Raw genomic sequence first — 19,823 nt, 5'->3', positions numbered from 1 at the left:
ATTGGGTTCAAACTCTAGCACTTACCAGCTGTGTGACTTTGGGAAAATCATTTGGGCTCCCAAAGCTCCCCTTTCTTCTCCTGACAAGTGGAGATAATAATACGTATTTTTACACTGAGTGACTGTAAGAATAAAGTTGGATCCCGTGTGAAAAGGGCCCAGCAGAGCGATGTGCACTTAGTAGGAACACAGCCCACTCACTATGTGTCTACAATTCTTCTTTATCCACCAGGCCTCTCCAGTGTAGTGGCCAGAACATGCTATATTAATCTGTGCTAATTTACAGAGCATCTTCAAGTCTGGGGGCTCCTTTTAAGTGTAAAGAATGCAGGCTGCCAGCAGGACAGGCCCAATCTAGAAATAGACAGCTGGATGCAATCAAAGTTAAAATTAAGGCAAATGATACAACCCAAGGATTCTGGGGTTACTTCTTGAAAGCTCAGGAAATGGAGCTCGCTGCCTGCTCTGCCCCTCCCTTCTGTGGATATCTGGGTAACGTGGATCACAGAAACAGCTAAAATGACACCTCCATCGGCAGTGGCAGAGAACACCTACAGCAGAGATGGCAAACTGAAATGCCAACAGGGTGAGGTAGGGGAGAGGGCAGCAAGGACTGCAGCAACCTGTAGAACGTGGGCTTTGTCTAAGATCCAGATCAGAACTTCCATGAGGAAATTCAAGCACAGATTTAGTGGACCTTTGGCTCTTTTAAGATGAGCTGGAAATCTGGATTTCCCTGGGAAATATTGCTATCTTTAAATGGGGCTATTAACTTTCAAATGAAGCACCTGAATTAAACAAAACAAAACCAGCACGAAGGCCAAACAAAACACATTAACACGCTAAAGGTATCCTGTGAGCTGCCAGATTAAGCTCTGAATGCAACGCTAGGAAAAGGCTCTAAGATGGCGGAGTGATCCTGGGCAGTGTTTTATGTCCAGATGGTGGAGCGGATCCTGTGGTCTCTCCTACAGAGGGTGCTCAAGACTGTGTCCCCTCCAGCTGATCTCTGGCCACGGAGATTCAGACTCAGCTCAAAGCGGGACTGTAGTGATGCTGTTGGCTTTGCTCAGTTTAAGCGAGAGGCACAACAGATCCAGGTGGGGCTTCTGGTGCCTCAAATCCCTGCCAACATCTTAGGCAGCAAGAGTGAGGCAATGGTGAGGGCACAGCGCTGGGAGTCGGGATACTTGAGTTCAACTCCACGCTGGTATGAGACTCTTTCCTGCTAGAAGGTAAATTCCACGAGAGTGAGGAGTTTGTCTTGTTCACCTCTAGAAGGGTGCCTGGCACATGCTTGGCACTATGTGCATATTTGTTGAATGACTGGCTGACCGAATGAATGATCTGGGGACATCATTTACTTAAACTATGGGCCTTAGTCTTCCTACCAATAAATTGGGTATTAAAATGACTACCCTAGTTTCCTTGAAGGACAGCCATAAAGTGATAATGGACTCATGAAAGGGCTTGGGGGAAAAGGTGTAAAGGACTATGACATGATGAGACACATTCACTGTTATCTCTGTTCCTGGCTGGCAGGAGACACCATTTCAGATCCTACAAAGAAAGGGCCAAGGCCCAACCATGCCATGCCCCTCTCCCATCCTCAACTTTTCTCTGGCTGCATCAAACCAGCCTAGAAGGAAGCCCCCAAATGATCACTCAGATTTTCATTTCCCTTTTGCACAAGGGTAGGGGGAGGATATATTACCTTGCATTGTCCCGGCCGTGTGACTTCAAGAAATTCATATCTCGGTATCGGGAGAGAAATGCCACCAGCTGGTCATTTGTCCTGTGGAAGCAAGCCGAGAGGAAAGTCAGGGTCCTCCAGAAATCATGGAGACTTTGTGTCCTGGCTCCCTTCTTTGTCACAGAAACCAGGTCCCCTCCTTCTTTCACACCATGCAGGTAGGTAAGGCATCTTCTTTCACGTGTCGCCATCATTGAGCTTACCACAGTATGCTAAAATGGACTGTTTGTCTCTTACATACTCCATATGCTATGAACTCCTTGAGAATAAGCATAGTACCTTATTTGTTTTGGAATCTCCAGTGCCCAACACTGGGCTTGGCAAACAGTAAGGCATCAGTGAATACTTCAGTGCCAGATACAGAGTAACCTCAGGGCCTTTGCACTTGCCGTGCCTGGGAAATTCTACCCCATATCTTTCCATGTCTGCTCTTGTCATCCAGGTCTCCTTTCAAATGTCTCCTCTGCAGAGAGGCTTTTTTTTTTTTTTTTTTTTTTGCCGCCCAACCTAAAGTAGCACCTGCCTCCCCCACCCCCATCACATCACTGCATTTACAACATGAGCTCATCACCATCTGAAAGAGCTATATTTGCTTACATTAGGATGTAAGCTCTGTGAGGACAGAACCTAATGAAACTCACTCATCACTGGCACATAGTAGGAGGTACATTAATGTCTGTTGGATGAATGGATGACTCAAGGTGAGATGAGTTTGAACTGACTCCTTCAAATGCATTTTGAGGAATGAATGAGTCAATGAATGAATGAATCCATAACCCCCGGGCTGACTGAGAGCTTTAAGAAATATGAAGTGCGATGCAAACGGGTGACATTGTTCCCAGCATTGTTATCCCAGATTTATCGCCATCAATCTCAGCACTAGCAGTGAGTCACAGCTAATCAGCTTGTGCATACAGCTGTGACAGTATTTTAAAGGGCAGTCATACGGGGTCTCCATCTGCCAGAAACGCAGTTGCCTCTTACGCTAAATAAACCCAAACAGGTAAATGGTGCTGAAGTGACAGCTCCTTTATCATCTGGCTTCTCTGCTCAGGGATTTTTACTTAAAAGGAAAGGGTTAACCATTGTTTCAAATTGGGAGAAACGGTGAAGGCGCATCTCTGGGAAGAGAAAGGAGGCTAGACTTTGGGGGGGGGGGCAGGTGGGTGCCTAAGAAAGCGATGCCTGTGCTCTAGAAGCAGAAAGGGCCAGGGACAGATCCCAGCTCCACTCCTGACCCAGCTGTGTGTCCTACGGTAAGTCATTCAGCCTCTGAGTGGCGGCCTTCACCTGGCTGCCCTTCACACAGTAGGTATACATACTGATGGATAACCGGGTGGACTTAAAGGGCATACAGTAGGTGCACAATAAATGCAAGCTGCTCTGCTCTTGGCCTCCCACCACCTGGTCAGGGCCGCCCTCACCCCCTCCTTCAGTTCCCTGCATCACCTGCAGTCGCGCCACTCCAAGCCCCTGCTCTCTGGTTGGACCACTATTGTTGACCAACTCATAATTTCAGCGGAGGGGGACAGAGAAGTTAAGACATGCTGCAGTGGAAATGAGCACTGCCGACATCCCGTACTAGTTTACAGAAATCAACACCACTTCAAAACCTGCCGTTCTAGTGGCTGCAGATGCCAGAAAAACCCCGTGTGCCTACAGCAAGGTAAATCCGCCCAGGCACAAACGCAGAAAGCTTAGCCCTGCGGATGCGCACACAGGCGAATCCCAGGGACGCAGGCAAAGGCCAAGTCCACGTGGCCGTCTGCACACGGAGTATCTCTGCAAACAGGCGAGGTAAAGCCCACGCGTGCTTCCCTCCCATGCTCCCCTCCCAGTTACGCGTTGCTGTGGGCAGAGGGCCTCTTGAAGTTGCTGGAGAGGTGGAAACTAAACCAGCCTGCAAAGGAAATGAAAGCAATCTCTCTTACAAACCATAGAGGCCCGTTCCATCTCCGCGTCTTAGCAGTTCCTGTTTACCAAGCCCCTCTCTACTCTCTGCGACAGTTCATTATTGTCCTCCTGATGAATACCGGGACAAGTTAACCTCTGAATGGGTCCCTGGCAGCAGGAATAATAAAGAGGGGCCTCTCAACGGCCTCAGTGGCAGGATTGAAGGGGCCGGGCCGGGGCTCCTGGGCCCCCTCTCACGAAGCCTCAGGCCTCCCAGGGTCAGCGGCTGAGGCTCCATTTAGCAGCCCCAGAAAGCGCTTTTCAGGGCCCCGAGCTGGGGCCATTGTCACATTTACCGCTTCACTGCGTCCCCATCTGACGGGGATGAATAGGCATTTAGCGAATTTACTTAGCGATGCTTCCACATGAAATCGTCTCAAAAGATGACATCTTAGGGGAGGGAGCGTGGATGGGGAGGGGCTGCGGATTCCAGGCCCAGAGCCTGTGGGTAAAACCGATTTTCAAAGCACAGCGCTGGGTCCTGGCTGGGCTGGACGCGGAGGGGACCCTGCCTCCCCCTCCCCAGGTGAAGAGCCTGCCCCGCCAGCTAAAACCTGTCCCCCAGCCCTTCTGCAGGGGGAGACAGAATTCGGCTGAGGACCAGGTTTCCCTACGGGGCTTTCCGATGCCTGTTGGTAATTGCCTACATAATATTTAGTTCCCTCTGGATAATTAACAGCTTGCGATCTGTTGTCATTTTACCCAGTTCCCTGCTCTCTCCCCCTCACATGCATTTCTCACTCCTTTCTGGTGGAGTCATTTGCCAAGTGAATTCCACACCTCATCGCTTGTGTCTGTCTCCTCCCCAATTTCCTTCCACCTTTTGTGGAAATTATCAGAAGACACATCTATGCCAGTTCCTCCGATTCATGGTGGGGCCTCTGGGACCCATCACTGTGGCCTTTGGAGCCACTGGGACATCTTTATGGGAATATGTAAGTAAATAAATATTACAATAAATAATTTGTTTTAATAAATGCATTTATTTTAATGTAAATAAACTTATTGGAACCATGTGGGAACCTCAGTTAGAAGGAATAAATACATGAATAGTAAAATGAGCTCCCGAAGCACCACCATTTATGAAATGTCCACCAGGCCCTAGGCCCCAGGGCAGACTTTTGCTACAATTTATTGCATTTAATAATCAGAAAGAGTATCTAAAATGCGAGTTTCATTCCCATTTTACAGATGAGCAACTGAGACTCAGAGAAAACACCCATTTAGTGAACAGTGCAGAACTAGGATTGGAACCTGGTTCCAAATGCAAAGCTTGTGTTCTTTGCTACTAGATGGTTTCTACAAATGAATGAATGGATGAATGAATGAATGAATGAGTGAACGAATTCCATCCCAGGTACAAGAGAAAACACACATGTGTTCCACTGCCTCCTTATTCAGAGCCTGGCCTTGGGACCAGCAGCATTCGCCCACTGCTATTAGACGTGTCCTACCTCAGGCTCCACCCACGACATACTGAGTTAAAATTTGCCTTTTAACAAGACTCCCAGGGGACGTGTGTGCCCTTTAAAGTTTAGGAAGTGCTGCTTCAAGCCAGGCATGAATATTGGGAGTTAATTCTCTTCCTCTTCATCTTCTCCCCACGGTCTCTTCCTGAGAGCCCAGACTTCAGGCAGGTTACTTTCATCTCAATAAGCCTCAGGTGTTGGGAATATTAAATAAAATAATGCATGTAAGACCCGTGCGGTAGCACCCAGCCCACAGTAAGCCCTTGATAAAGGTTAACTGCTATTTAATAGTGTTATTATTGCCATCGTGAGCATCAGAAGCTTAAGACATTTTGAACTGGGGACAGCAGTATAAAGACCCAACCTGATTTGAACTTGGAAAGCTTTCTGTGCTTCATACCCACGAATTTTCTGCAGAGCATGGTTTGGGAGACGCCCCACAGAAGGGAACCTGTCTACAGCCTCCCAGCTGGCATCACAGTTATGAACTGGCTCCCAGAGGACCACCACACTGCTGTGTGTGTCAGATATGCATGTAGCTCTGGGCATGAAGACACCCAGGAAGAAGGGGCATAGCTCTTAGGTCCTCGGGTGCCCTGAAGTCCAGTCACAGCCCAGCCTGTCTGCAGGCAGCGAGTGGCAGGGCACGGAGCGGATGGCGCCTGCTCAGTCTCACGTGGAAGGAGCCCAACACAGAGCCAACTGCCCTCCTCTGGGTCCCTCCTGCCCACCCCAATACCCCTTCCCTGATACAGGATGCTAATATGTTGCCAGAGGTATTCATGGCTGATGGCGAGGCTGACGGTGCTAAGGCAAAGCTCGGCACAAGGTTTTGTGAATGTCAGGATTTCAAACCCCTGATGCTGCCAGGTATGCCCAGACCCCAGAGGGCACTGGATTTAGCCCTCCTGGATGCAGTGGGTGGGCCATTTGTGGAGCAGAAGTGTGTGTGAGGGGCAGTGGATGGAGGCCTGTGGAATCAGGCAAGCTGAGCACTGAGGCACCTTCAATCTGAGCTCAGAATATACTACAGTATTTCCCCAACTTCCTCCACTAGTGTATCATCTGTACAGTTATTTCCTATATATGTTCAATTTAAGTACCACCTTTGCATTACCCTATGCAACAATATTTGTGGTAGCTGAAGTACCCTTCTATTTTTCAAATTTTAAATGGTGGCAAAATACACATAAAACTTGCCATCTTAACCATCTGAAGTGTACAGTTTAGTTGTATTAAGAACATTCATATTGTTGTGCAACCATCACCACCATCCATCTCCAGAACTCTTTGCGTCTTGCAAAACTGAAACTCTGAATCCGTTAAACAACAACTCCCCACTTCCCCCTGCCCCCGGCAACCACCCTTCTACTTTCCATCTCTGTGAATATTCAGAGTAGTCAAACTCTAGGGACCTCATATAAGTGGGATCACACAGTATTTATCTTTTAGTGACTGGCTTCTTTCACATGGCACAATGTCCTCAAGGTTCCTCCATGTGGTGGCATGGGTCAGAATTTCTATCCTTTATAAGGCTAAATAATATTCCATCCTGACGTACCATTTTTATGTTTTCTCCTATGACATGTGAAAAGCAATAATGACGCCTTGTCCGTATTCCTCCTAAAGCAGCTGGGCCACCAAAGGCATATGGAGAGTGGCCATCTGCCCCGGGGTGCCCAGGACTGAGGGGGTGCCCAGGACACAGAAGTTTTCATTTTAAAATCAGATGGTTCTGGGCACATGGATCTGCCACGGGATGTGTGACCCCAGGAGAAACGTCATCCTCTATCTTTCTACAATAAACCCAAGAGTACAGAAAACCACGATGGTGGGAAGGCCAACTGTAACCATCTCCTGTGCTTTTAAAATTATAACTATGAAACTCAGGCTACAGCAAGATCATGAAATAACAGCAGAGGCAACAACAGTATCTAACCCTTGAGTACCTACTATGTGGGTCAGACACTGTTTTAAGCACTTTGCACCTATTGACCCACTTATTCCTCATGTCGACCCTATGAAGTAGATGCTGTAGTATTTATATCCATTTTTTATTACAGAAACGGGAACATGCATCTTCGTGGCTTTTTGATGTAACAATGTGTCCTGTTCTGTCTAATCAGCACGTGCAGAAAGACTTCATCCTTTTAATGGCCGCACAGCCTCCTATGGAATGGGCACAGCCAATCCCCTAGTGATGGACATTTAGGTTGTTTCCTCATCTGCTTCCCTGCTTACAGGTATTGCTCCTATGAACATCCTTGCACATCTATCTTTCCACATGTGGGTATGATAGATTTTTGTAGGATTAAACTCCCAGATGTGGAACTGTTCATGCAAAGGATGCTTTTTTTTTCAGTTTATTTTATTCACTTTATTTTTATAAATTTATTTCTTTATGTATTTATTTATGGCTGTGTTGGGTCTTCCTTGCTGCACGTGGGCTTTCTCTAGTTGTGGTGAGCGGGGACTACTCTTCGTTGCAGTGCGTGGGCTTCTCATTGCAGTGGCTTCTCTTGTTTGGGAGCACGGGCTCTAGGCACGCGGGCTTCAGTAGTTGTGGCACATGGGCTCAGTAGTTTTGGCTTGCGGACTCTAGAGCACAGGCTCAGTAGTTGTGGCACACAGGCTTAGTTGCTTCGCAGCATGTGGGATCTTCCTGGACCAGGGCTCGAACCCGTGTCCCCTGCATCGGCAGGCGGATTCTTAACCACTGCGCCACCAGGGAAGCCCCAAAGGATGCTTTTGAGTCTCTCTTTGCTTTCAGAAAGACTCATTACGTGGACCGAGGCTGCCCCCAGGGTCGAGGGCATGGCTGGGGCTCACATCATTACACAGGAACTGACCAGCTGGCTACCAGTGGTGCGGGCAGGGAGAAGGAAATTGTAAAGGGGATGGAGGAGGGGAGGCTGGTGGGCTTCTCCAGCAGGCTGGCCAGGCCTGAGCAGGGGCCTTCTGGTCTCCCCACGGTACCGACAGCCAGTGGGACCCAAATGAACCTTCTGTCAAGCAGCAAGCGGTGTGGGGCGCACGGCAGAGAACTGTCCTCCTCAGTACTCGGGGCAGCTGCTCCAGCTGGTGCCCATCTGTCTGCTAACAGCCCCGGGATTTTCAATCGGGCACCTTGGACGATACTTTTCAGGAGCCTGGCTAGAGTCATGAGGCGAGGAGGCATTGGGTCTAATTCCATTCTGTTCCTCCAGGACCCGGTACACAGTAGGTGCTCAACAGTTATTCAGCACAGCGCCCGCCCCATGGGACGGGCTCAGCCCCCGAGGGTGGAGAGCACAGGGATTCACTTCGGCATCTGTGCCTTTGCCCAGCCCATTCCCTCTGCCAGGAATACTGCCCACTGTGTCTCTGACCTGGGAGAGATGTGGGGCAGAAAACAATAATAATGAGGGTAGAAAACATGCCTTTTGTTGCCTGCAAAGTGCTAAATGCTCCTCCTCCTCTTTTAATTTCACAGTAACCCCATCAAGCGGCTACTAGTTTATATGTGAATAAAGTGGGACACACAGATTTAACAGATTGGCCAAAGTCTTAGAAGAGGTGGAGCTGAGATTTGGACCTCAGCACCCCAGGTCAAGAGTGCAGGCTCTTTTCAATCCTGCTTTCCTCGTGGTGAACAGGCTACAGGAATGTGCTTCATTTCTTTAGAAAGAGCCAGGAAACAAGCAGAGGAAACCGCAGCCACCTTCTGAAGCCTCCTACTTCCTTCCAAGGGGATCGTTGTGGAGCATATGTTGCACATCAGGAGTTGATATAGATAAAGCCGCCTGTCCGGGGTGTGGGCCCTTCTGTGGCGCCGTCTACAATCTGACCCCAGCCACCTGATTCCTCTCACTGCACTCCATCTCACAAGCGGATTCAGACCCATTTTTCCATAAGGCTTATTTCTTTTTGGGTTGGGGAGAGACACTGCCATCACCGTCCTCGACTTTCCAGATGGTTCATGCTTGAGCCTTACCGAAGTCTTCTTATCGGCTAGGAAATCTCTCAGGAAGGCCAGAACTCCAGAACAACCAGAGGAAAGGCCAAGTTCAGGGTTCCCTGAAGAAGAGGCAAGAGCAAAGGCAACTGGAGATAAGAGAAGGCAACCCCTGATTCAAATGTAGTGGAAGCTCACAGCGAGACCCGAGTGCTAGGATACAGGGAAAGCTAGATGCTGTAATTCTTCCTGGACCCTGGGGGCATAATTACAGCCACAGTTGGGTACCTGAGGAAAAGTGAACTGGATAAAATGCAGCCCCAGCTTCTAGACTCCACTCTAATCCATCCTCGGGGAAGCAGTTGTAAGATCTTCTAAAACATAAGTCTGATCGTGCCCCTTCTTCTACTTAATATCCTTGGTGGCTCTCCATCCCCTGCAGGACAGTGTCTTAACTCCTTAGCAAGGCTAGAAAGTAGGTTGTGAGCTGGTTCTGCCCGTTCAGTCGTTGAGATTACTTGAAGTTCTCTAAACGTTCTAAACGTGCTCTTTCAAGACTTTAAGACTTTGCAAGTTCCGTCTGCTCTCCTGGGAAACATGATTTCACAGTTTGATAGGTCGGATGCCAGACCCCTGGAACCTCAGTGGGTAAGGCAGTCATGGTACCTGTCCTGTAGCAGTGGGGACAGTGGGGAAGGCAGACAAACAGGGAAATTTTTGGGATAGGGGGTGAAACACCAGGTGAACTAAAGCACAAAGCATTCTGGAGGTACCAGGGGACAGCTCTTCCCCTCCACACAGGCAGACAGCAAACTAGATAACCACCTGGATAATAAAACCCAATTGCTTTTAATTGGATGTATCTTTTTGTTACTGGTGAAAATGACGCAGAATTAAAACATGCTCACTGCATTTGTAGGAACTGGCAAACCATTTCTCAAAGCCTCAACACTTTCACAGAACATTTGTAAAACACACATTTTTCATTTTAAGCATACATCAGCCATTCTAAGAGGCAGTTTATCTGACTTTCCATCGGTGGGAACTCTAAACACATCAGCCTTTCCTCCAGACAGCTGTAATGGAAAGGTAACTGACAAGAATCAGCACCCAGTGGCCAAGCCTGATACAAGAACACTGCTGGAATCATGAATGAAGAACTGAATTGTCATTCAGCTGCGCGCGCGCGCGCGCGTGTGTGTGAAGTCTGTTTGATTGTATTTTAATTCTCTGAAATCTGGTTGTCCTCATATGCCATGAGACATCTCAAATGAGCAGAACATTTGGTTAACTAAATTCTGCATCCCTTTACAACGACTGATTACAGCCAGTTATTTGATTTGGTTTTGAGGGGGACAAGACAAGGCTTCCTTTGGAGGACATCAAAAGACTGAATCTTAAAAGTAAATGCGATTTATGTGGGAAAGCCAAAACTTCGCTGCAATGAAAGCTGTTTTTAGAAAGGTGTTTGTAGAAGTTTCTCTCTGATCTTTGCCACTTTCTTGCTGTTTGGTTTTAAGCAAGCTCGCTGAGTCTTAGTTTTCTAATCTGCAAAATAGGAATGACAATGGTCTCTGAGCTGCCTGTGTGTTGGGGGTATGGCACACACAGTACCTGGCCCATAGTAGGTGTTAAGTAAAAGGGAGCCTTCAGAAGGAAGTCCCTAGATCCTTTGCTTAGAAATGCTGGAGGGAAGGCATTCCCACTCCTTACCAATCTTCTATCAAGCTGTGACATTTTAACTCTTATATGCCTGTGTTCCCATTTATAAGTTATATATGTTCAGTTCCCTTGACTGTAAGCTACCTGAGGACATGAACCTTGTCTGATTCATCTCTCTTTCCCCAGTGTCCAGCACAGGCCTGAAACAGGGCAGGTTCTAGCAGCCACATGCCTCTTCCTCTTTGGGTCTTCATGCCTGTTTTAGAGTGGCCCACAGAAACTGCTCTGCACACGTGTGCTGCATTCCAGAATGAGGGCCTTTCCGTACTGTCCCTTATGCTGGCGACACCTTTCCTACACATTTGCCTGGTCAATTCCTGCCTGTTTTTGCAAGAACCAGCTCAGTGTCAGTTCAACTGGCAAGGGATAGAGTATAAATGAGTGTTAAACTAAACTGATCTGTATTGATAAGTTCAACTTTCCTTCTGTGTGTATGGCTAAAAACAGATATTTTACACCATTTCACATTCCCCGGGTTCAAATGATGGCAATGACTTATGATCCATTCCAATTCACCAGACCAGTGTCCCCAATGCACCAACACTAACACATCAGTATTTGAAGTGGTTAAAGTAATACAGAGAGATGTAGGTTCAAGTTATGGTTCCACCACTTACGAGCTGTGTGGCCTTGGGCAGGTCATTTCATCTATTTGAAGCTCAATTTCCTCTTCTTTAAAACTGAGGATGGGGGCTTCCCTGGTGGCAGTGTGGTTGAGAATCTGTCTGCCAATGCAGGGGACACGGGTTCGAGCCCTGGTCTGGGAGGATCCCATACGCCGCGGAGCAACTGGGCCCGTGAGCCACAACCACTGAGCCTGCGTGTCTGGAGCCTGTGCTCCGCAACAAGAGAGGCCGTGACAGTGAAAGGCCCACGCACCGCGATGAAGAGTGGCCCCCGCTTGCCGCAACTAGAGAAAGCCCTCGCACAGAAACGAAGATCCAACACAGCCAAAAATAAATAAATTTATAAAAAAAAAAACCTGAGAATGATAATAATACTTACACTTTATGGGGTGGCTATGAAGACTAAATGAAATAAGAGGGCATTAACTGTTGCTTGCAACTGAACAATCCTGGCTGATACAGAAACTGGTATCAGAAGTGGGATAATGACCGGTGGGCAGGGGAGAGAAACAGGGATCACTCTAGGTTGAGTAGCTTAGCCCACAGAAGGCTGAAATGCTAGCTACCATTATCGTTGTTATTATTATTACTTCTCTAGGACTAAAGTCTGCGTTCTGCTGGGGGTGGAATACAACAAGGATCTCCATCTCCCAGAACTTCAGGGTTAGGTCAGTTTAGATTTCAGCCCTGGGGTGAGACTTAGCTCAGAGGACAGCTGACCGTCCCTGAGCACCTTGGCAGCCTGCCAGGTTCACTAGTCTGTTCGTATTGGAACAAGGTCAAGATGCAACACGGAAGAGAAGCCGTACACTCCTCCACGGGAAAAAGAATGCTGTAGCCACCCTTGCAAACCTCAAGCAGACACAGATTCTTGGCTCAAGAGAGATTCTGGAGGATCAGGACATGCTGCACCCAGTGTAGCCTTTACACACAGACTTCCAAGGCTGTTTGTGTTATTTCAGAGGGTCGATGAGTAAGTAAGAAAGAAATCAGGCTGTCTAAACAGAGGACACAGGCTCCGAGGTAGGAATTTGGCAATTCCTGGAGACAGAAAACTTCGTTAATGTTTTAAAAGAGAAGTCATCATACAGATCAGTGGTTCTCGAGCTGAGTCTGGGGCAGCCCTAGGTACTGCTGGGCCGGTGGGGCCTCACCTGAGGTTCTTCAGAGAGGAGCCACTGCCAGCTATGTTGGGGTTTTGAGTGAAGTTCAATTGAGAAAAGAAGATTTAGTAGCTTAAAAAGAAATGTTCAAAAATCATTAAAGAAGGTAGCCAATTCAGATTCCTTTTTTTTTTTTTTTCTTTTGCAGGGAGGAAGAGGGCGGGGTATAGCCTCTGACTAAACCTCAGTAGCAGGGCTGGCTGAGCTCTGCCCTCACTAACTGTCCGACCTTGGGTAGATATAGTGTCTCGGAGCAGCCCTCTTGCCTTCTGAACAATGGGAGTCACAATAGGACACGTTTCCTAGAGTTGTTCTGAGGATAAAAGGGCTGACACATTTAGGCTAAGCGCTTAGCCTGGGTGCATGGTACACAGTAAACACTTGAAAGTATTAAGTGTGTTACTACTGGGGATGTGATTAAGTTTCCTTTTGTCTTCCCTCCCTCCCTCCCTCCCTTCCTTTCTCCCCTCCTTCCTCCATTTCCTTCAACACTTGCTGAGCATTTCCTCTGTGCCAAAAACTGTGTTAAGTTCTGACTTTAGCCATGGATTCAGCTTTTTCAACTGGTATCACTGAGTTGTATGGACCCATTTCAATGGGGGTAACTTAAGCCCCGGTTTTATTTGACTCTCCATGAACTCATGCATCCTGCTCATTGGGTAAAGCCTATCCATTTACAGGCACTCCTGATGTGTTTACTAGGGGTAATGCCTTAGTCCCACTCCCCTTTTGTTCTTATAGTGACAGTGTTTCTTAAGAAAAAAAAGTTTAACAAATGTCATCTGGGACTATTCCAAAGACCTGTTCACACATGGCTATGCTGGAAAGGTGCTGGTACAAATTCACTGAGCATTGATGAATTATTTGCAGTGCGAGGTGCTCGAATATTTAAACGGTTTGGATTATTAAAGAGGACTGTATGGTAAATCGTAAAACAGGATGTATGTATGCTGCATGAGGGGGAGAGTCATGTCTATTTTGTTCACGTCACTCTATCCCTGCTCATCCATTCAGCAGATATTTAGGTTAGACCTACTGTGTGTCAGGTACTGTTCTAGAGGCTGGAGACACAGCGATGATCGACTGAGACCACGTCTCTGCGAGAACTTATCCCTGCTCCCGGGGCATCCGCTCTATGTCCTGGGTTAGCTTCCCTCCTGTGTATCGGGAATGGTACTAGTTATGTTCCATACTTGCAAGAATCAAGACCATAGTCACTCTGATGACCTGCTGTGTTCTGAGGTTCAGATGAGGAACCCCAGCTGAGAAAGGCTTGGCTGGCACAATGTCTGGCACATAATAGTCGCTTAATATGCACAGGGACAAAGGTTGAATGAAATCCCTGAGGCTGTGCAAGGCCCCTGAAATGGAACTGCCAAATGTACATAGAATCCCTTTTACACCCAGGCAGACACCTGGGCAGGTCCAACTGAGATGAGTCCAACTGAGTGACAGCCAGATGTGCCACTGTCTTGCAGGGACATTGCTCTGCGTTGGGTGACCGGGTTTGAAGCTTGCCTATTTGCTTCCTTGCTGTGTGATCTTGTAAGTTACTTTACCCCTCTGAGCCTCAGTTTCCTTGTCTGAGTTGGGCAAAGACTTCATGAGATCATGTATGTGAAGGGCTCAGCCCAGTGCCTAGCACACAGTAAGTGCTTGATTATCCCAGAGCTCTTGTTGCCTGTTCCCTCTGAGGGAGCAGAAGGATGGCTGGCTAGCTGGCTTCCCCAGGCACACCAGTTACAATCATCAGGGCTTTCCCCACGGGGAGCTGTGGCCCTTGGGGCATGGACAGCGCCCAGGAGCTCAAGAACAAAGCCAAGACCAAACTCTCTGTGGTTGGTTCCCTGGCTGGCTCCCAAACAGCTGAGGTTGGCAGAAAAAGGAAATCCAGATACAGAAGCCGAAATCCCTCTTTTCCTACTTTATCTTTTTACTGTTTCTTCCTTTTCTTACGTAGCTGAACCGCATATGTTAAAAAGCCAATAATACTCAGAAGAATTGAAAACGGGTGTTCAAAAAAACCCTTGTATATGAATATCCATAGCAGCACTAGTCACAGTAGGCAAAAAGAGGAAACGACTCAAACATCCACTGACAGATGAATAGATAAAGCAAATGTGGTCTATCCGTACAATGGAATATCACTCAGCCATAAAATGTAACGAGATACTGACACACGCTTCAGCATGGATGGACCTTGTAAACATGATGCTCAGTGAAAGAAGCCAAACAAAAAAGACCACATATTGTACGATTCCACTTATGTGAAATGTCCAGGATAGGTAAATCTATAGAGACAGAAAGCAGATCGGTGATTGCCAGGGGCTGGGAAGCGGGGGAAATGGAGAGTGACTACTTCGTGGGCACAGGGTTTCCTTTCGGGATGATTAAAGTGTTTGGAACCAGATAGTGATGGTGGATGCACAGCACTGTGAATGTGCTAAATGCCACTAACGGTAAGTTTTATGATATACGTATTCCACCACAATAAAAAAATACCAGTGGAAGCCCCAAACTTCAAACTGAAAAAAAGTCATTATAACATAGCTACGGTAAGAATCATGCTTGGTATGTCGTATTTTGTATGCACTATTCCCTTGATCCTTGAACCGCTCCAGAAGGTAGGCAGCAGTAGCTGTATTTTACAATGGAGCGAACTGAGCTTCTCAAAGCTTGGATAACTCACCTAAAAATGGTGATGATGATGATGATGATGGTGATGATGGTGATGGTGATGATGGTGATGATGGTGATAACGACTACTGAAGATATAAATCATGTGTTCCAGGCACCTGCCATATATTGACTCTTATTTTGCCTTCTCAACAACCACATGTGATGGGTGCTGTTATCATCACCCATCTTGCAGTGAAGAAGTACAGAGAGGTTAAATTACTCGTGCCAGGTTAGACAGTCCACATATAACAGGAACAGGGATTTGTACCTGGCCACCTGACCTCAGAGTCCAAGGGCTTCACCAAGGAGGCCTGGAGGATACATGGTGTGGTCATGGAAACTGGAGGGCAAGTGCTGCTATGTCAGCCTCCCAGCCCCCTCTTGTGGAGACAGGGACAGCTGAGACACCAGCCTTATGACATCAGGGGATTACATGTGACACCGGACCCTCTCCCGGCTGCAAGGGAGCCAGCATGTGGCCGGACAGGTGTGACGTGTCACCATCCCTTGGCCTGCTGGGCCCCCAGATGGGGCTCCTCTCTATCTGTGCCGGCACCTCCAGTTAAGGGGAGAAGTGGCTGAGCCAACTTCAGGATTTACGAGAACCCACCATGGCTCATGGCTCTTCCGAAATTGACTCTCTGGCTCTTTGGAATGTTTTCCGTTTTAATGGCGGAGAGATCTGAAAATGCCTCTGGTGGAAAGAAATAAGCGAAGACAAAAACCTTTCCACTGGTCCTCAATCTAGGAAAAAACTCTGAGATGCTTTTAATAATCATGGAAGTCAAAAAAACATGCAATAAAGGATCAGCGAGTCTCCCACCACTTGGGAATAAATGGCAACTGGCACTGCAGCCACAGCGGTGTTATGGAAGTAAAAAACATGCAATAAAGGATCAGCGAGTCTCCCACCACTTGGGAATAAATGGCAACTGGCACTGCAGCCACAGCGGTGTTATGGAAGTAAAAAACATGCAATAAAGGATCAGCGAGTCTCCCACCACTTGGGAATAAATGGCAACTGGCACTGCAGCCACAGCGGTGTTATGGAAGTCAAAAAAACATGCAATAAAGGATCAGCGAGTCTCCCACCACTTGGGAATAAATGGCAACTGGCACTGCAGCCACAGCGGTGTTATGGAAGTAAAAAACATGCAATAAAGGATCAGCGAGTCTCCCACCACTTGGGAATAAATGGCAACTGGCACTGCAGCCACAGCGGTGTTATGGAAGTCAAAAAAACATGCAATAAAGGATCAGCGAGTCTCCCACCACTTGGGAATAAATGGCAACTGGCACTGCAGCCACAGCGGTGTTATGGAAGTAAAAAACATGCAATAAAGGATCAGCGAGCCTCCCACCACTTGGGAATAAATGGCAACTGGCACTGCAGCCACAGCGGTGTTATGGAAGTAAAAAACATGCAATAAAGGATCAGCGAGCCTCCCACCACTTGGGAATAAATGGCAACTGGCACTGCAGCCACAGCGGTGTTACATGCGATGGCCATGGATCCATTTGCTCCCTGATTTCTTACTTCAGTAAGGACTTACTGAGCTCCTACTATGTGCCAGGCACTGCCCCCAGCACTGGAGACGCAACCTAAGTGAAACAGATGTTGTTTCTGCACTTGAAAAACTGTCAACCTAGTGGATTTACCCTATTGTCACCCTATTTTCATCATTTATTGATGGAGCGCTTTCTCTGTGCCAGGCAAGGCACTTCACATTTCACGGCTTCATCTCCACAGCGAAGGCTGAGGCAGGTGACTGATGGTTCCCATTTGACAGATGAGAAAACCAGGGTATGGAAAGGATGAGCAACTTGTCCAAGGTTTCATGAGCAGTAAACGGGATAGGCTGGCCTCAGACTCTGCTGACTCTGCAAGGGTACACTCTGATCCCTTTGCTACACTTCCCATGGCCTCAGTCCTGGAAAATTTCTGCCAAACAGAGATGAGAAAGAAGGTTTCTGGGTCCGGCTCCAGGTTACAGTGTCCTTCCAGGAAACCCAGGGGCCTGGGGACTAAGAAACCCGTGTGGGGCAGAAAGGCCCAGCAAAGAGAGAAAAATAACTGTACCGAAACAACAGGGCGGGGGACTGGCCTGATGGAAAGTAATTACCTGAGCTATAACGTATACATCCACCAGCAGAAAATATTAGCTATTGTATTTCCCCTCTTCCAGCATCCTGATACAGCTCTCTACTTTTTTTCCTTCCTTTTTTTCCCACTGCCAAGCAACTGATTAAGAACTAAAGCAATCTCATCATGGCGCTTTCCAATAAAAAACTTTTCACAGGTAACCTGATGCTTTTAGGATAAATGGGGGTTCTTAACATGGATCTCAGCGTCCCACAGCATCTGGGTCAGCCTACCTCTTCAGCCTCATTCTGCTGGCTTATCCCCTTACCATACCCTGTCCACCTAACACTCTCGACTTGCTGCATGGGCCATGTTCCCTCATGCCTCAGGGCCTTGGCACACGCAGCCCTCTCTGCCTGGAATACTCGTCCCCTATTTTTTTTTTTTTTTCCCACCCAATTAGTTCTTTCTCTGCTTCTAACTCTCAGTTTAAGGACACTTGTCCAGGGAAGCTTTCTCTGATTCCCTAGAAGAGAAAAGGTTATATACATGGTTTCCTATATTATATGTATGTGAACTTCTGTCCTAACAATGTCATAAGGATATAATTATTTAATGCTAATCTATGAAGGCAGGAATGTTAACTACCCTATTGGTGGCCGTAACTGCAGATCCTAGCAAATGTCTGGCACATTGTATGTTTCCGCTAAGCATGTGCTGACTAGTCAGTCAACAGATTGGCTATATGAATGGATCAATCAATCAATAGTGAGGAACTTATACGTATGTGTATAACTGAATCACTTTACTGTACACCTGAAACTAACACAACACTGTAAATCAACTATACTTCAATAAAAATAAATAGTGAGGAACAAAAGCTGATATTTCATTAGAGTGTTTTTTGTGGTCGTCACCTTGGTTAAAAATTCATCCCTCTCTTCCCAAATCAACATTGCAACCTGTGGCAGACTCATGGGACAAATTACAGACAGGGAGCCCAGACACATCCAGGCAGAAAGATGGTGGGGAACCAGACATACAGAATCAACCAGATTTACAGAAAGCACAACAGGAACACGTGTCCAGTCACTATGGGCAATCTTTGAGAATTAGCTGGCTTCAGGGCATTAGTCAGCAACTTGCCCGATCAGCCAAGGAAAGATAAACGAGTCTTGTGCTTTGAGGGGAAGCGGGAAGCTGGGGTACGTCCTGAAATCAATGAGTCTCAGGATTCAATGTCATTAACCTTTTTGATTCAGATTGAGGTAGGTAGCACAGGGTGATTTAAGTGCTAAGGGGCACCAGCTATTTCTGACAGGCTTATGCAGAGAAGGCTGAGTGGTAAGAACATCCAATTTGCTCTGGTTGACACATACTATGAAGGGCTGGAATAGGCCTACAGTCATGTAGGCCCCTCTGTGAACAAACTGCCATGTCTCTGCCTGGCCCTGGTCAGGCAACACTGACGGGTGAGATGGATTTCATGTGCTTCTTTCTAGCTCAAGTTCAGTATTGGTAAGCCATGCAGGTTGGGGAAAAATAAAGTAAAAGGAGACTGTTGTTTTATGTCAAGTTCAGCTCCCCACGGCTGGGTGGGAGTCCAGGCCAGGCTCCAGAGGATGTTGACCAGAAGACCGTGGGAATCTCTACCACCCTTTCTCTATCCAGGGTCCTGAAAGTTGAAACAAGGAGCCCATCAACGTTGGCACCTGGGTGACAGACTCATCTGAGATAATGCAGGAAAGGCCATGCCTGGGAAGATGGGTGGGTGGATAGGGAACTAAATCTGCAAAGGCTGAGACAGGTGTGTTCTGGGCAAGGCCATTATCTGAATGTGGGAGATCTGGCAGAATGGTCTAGTGCAGGGGTCTGTGAACTATGGCCCAACACATGTTTTCATATATAAAGTTTTACTGGAACACTGCCATGCCCATTTGTTTACATCCTGTCTATGGCTACCTTATTGCTATAGTGGTAGATTTGTGTCATTGTGACAGAGACCATACAGCTTGCAAAACCTAACCTAAAAATAATAAATATTTTATTTACTCTCTGGCCCTTAATAAAAACGTTTGCTGACCCCTGCCATTATGCTGTTCCTCTTTTTTTGGTCATTCATACATTTTTCTCACAACTTTTTGGCATATCCACCTTATCAAAGCGACTTCCTGGCCCACCCTCCCTTCTTTTTCCAATGCTGTAATTTTCCTCAGACATATTTCCACCCTACGCATTACCCATTCTCTTATCTATTGTCTCTTTCTCTCTTCAGCACCGGGTGGGGTGGTGGGCACACCATGAATATGTTTTATTTATTGTGGTATCCCAGCACCCAGAAAAGTGCCTGGCATACATAGTAGACACTTAATAAATATTTGTTGAATATTTGAAGAACCACTCACCCCTTGTATTTTGCTTTATTAATATTTTCTTATTTA

The 19,823-nt window shown here is 47.1% G+C and overlaps 1 protein-coding gene across 1 annotated transcript in view; it reads right to left on the bottom strand.

Moving 5' to 3' along the window:
• Window positions 1-19,823, bottom strand: part of XYLT1 (xylosyltransferase 1) — a 304,124-nt gene that overhangs the window by 45,022 nt on the left and 239,279 nt on the right. Inside the window, exon 6 of the mRNA XM_068565800.1 lies at window positions 1,715-1,795. Coding sequence (XP_068421901.1) covers window positions 1,715-1,795 — 81 coding nt within the window. The remainder of the gene's footprint in view (window positions 1-1,714; window positions 1,796-19,823) is intronic.

The sequence above is a fragment of the Eschrichtius robustus genome, chromosome 16, assembly GCF_028021215.1.
Source record: "Eschrichtius robustus isolate mEscRob2 chromosome 16, mEscRob2.pri, whole genome shotgun sequence".
NCBI lineage: Eukaryota > Metazoa > Chordata > Mammalia > Artiodactyla > Eschrichtiidae > Eschrichtius > Eschrichtius robustus.
This window is presented reverse-complemented; position numbering and strand designations above follow the sequence as displayed.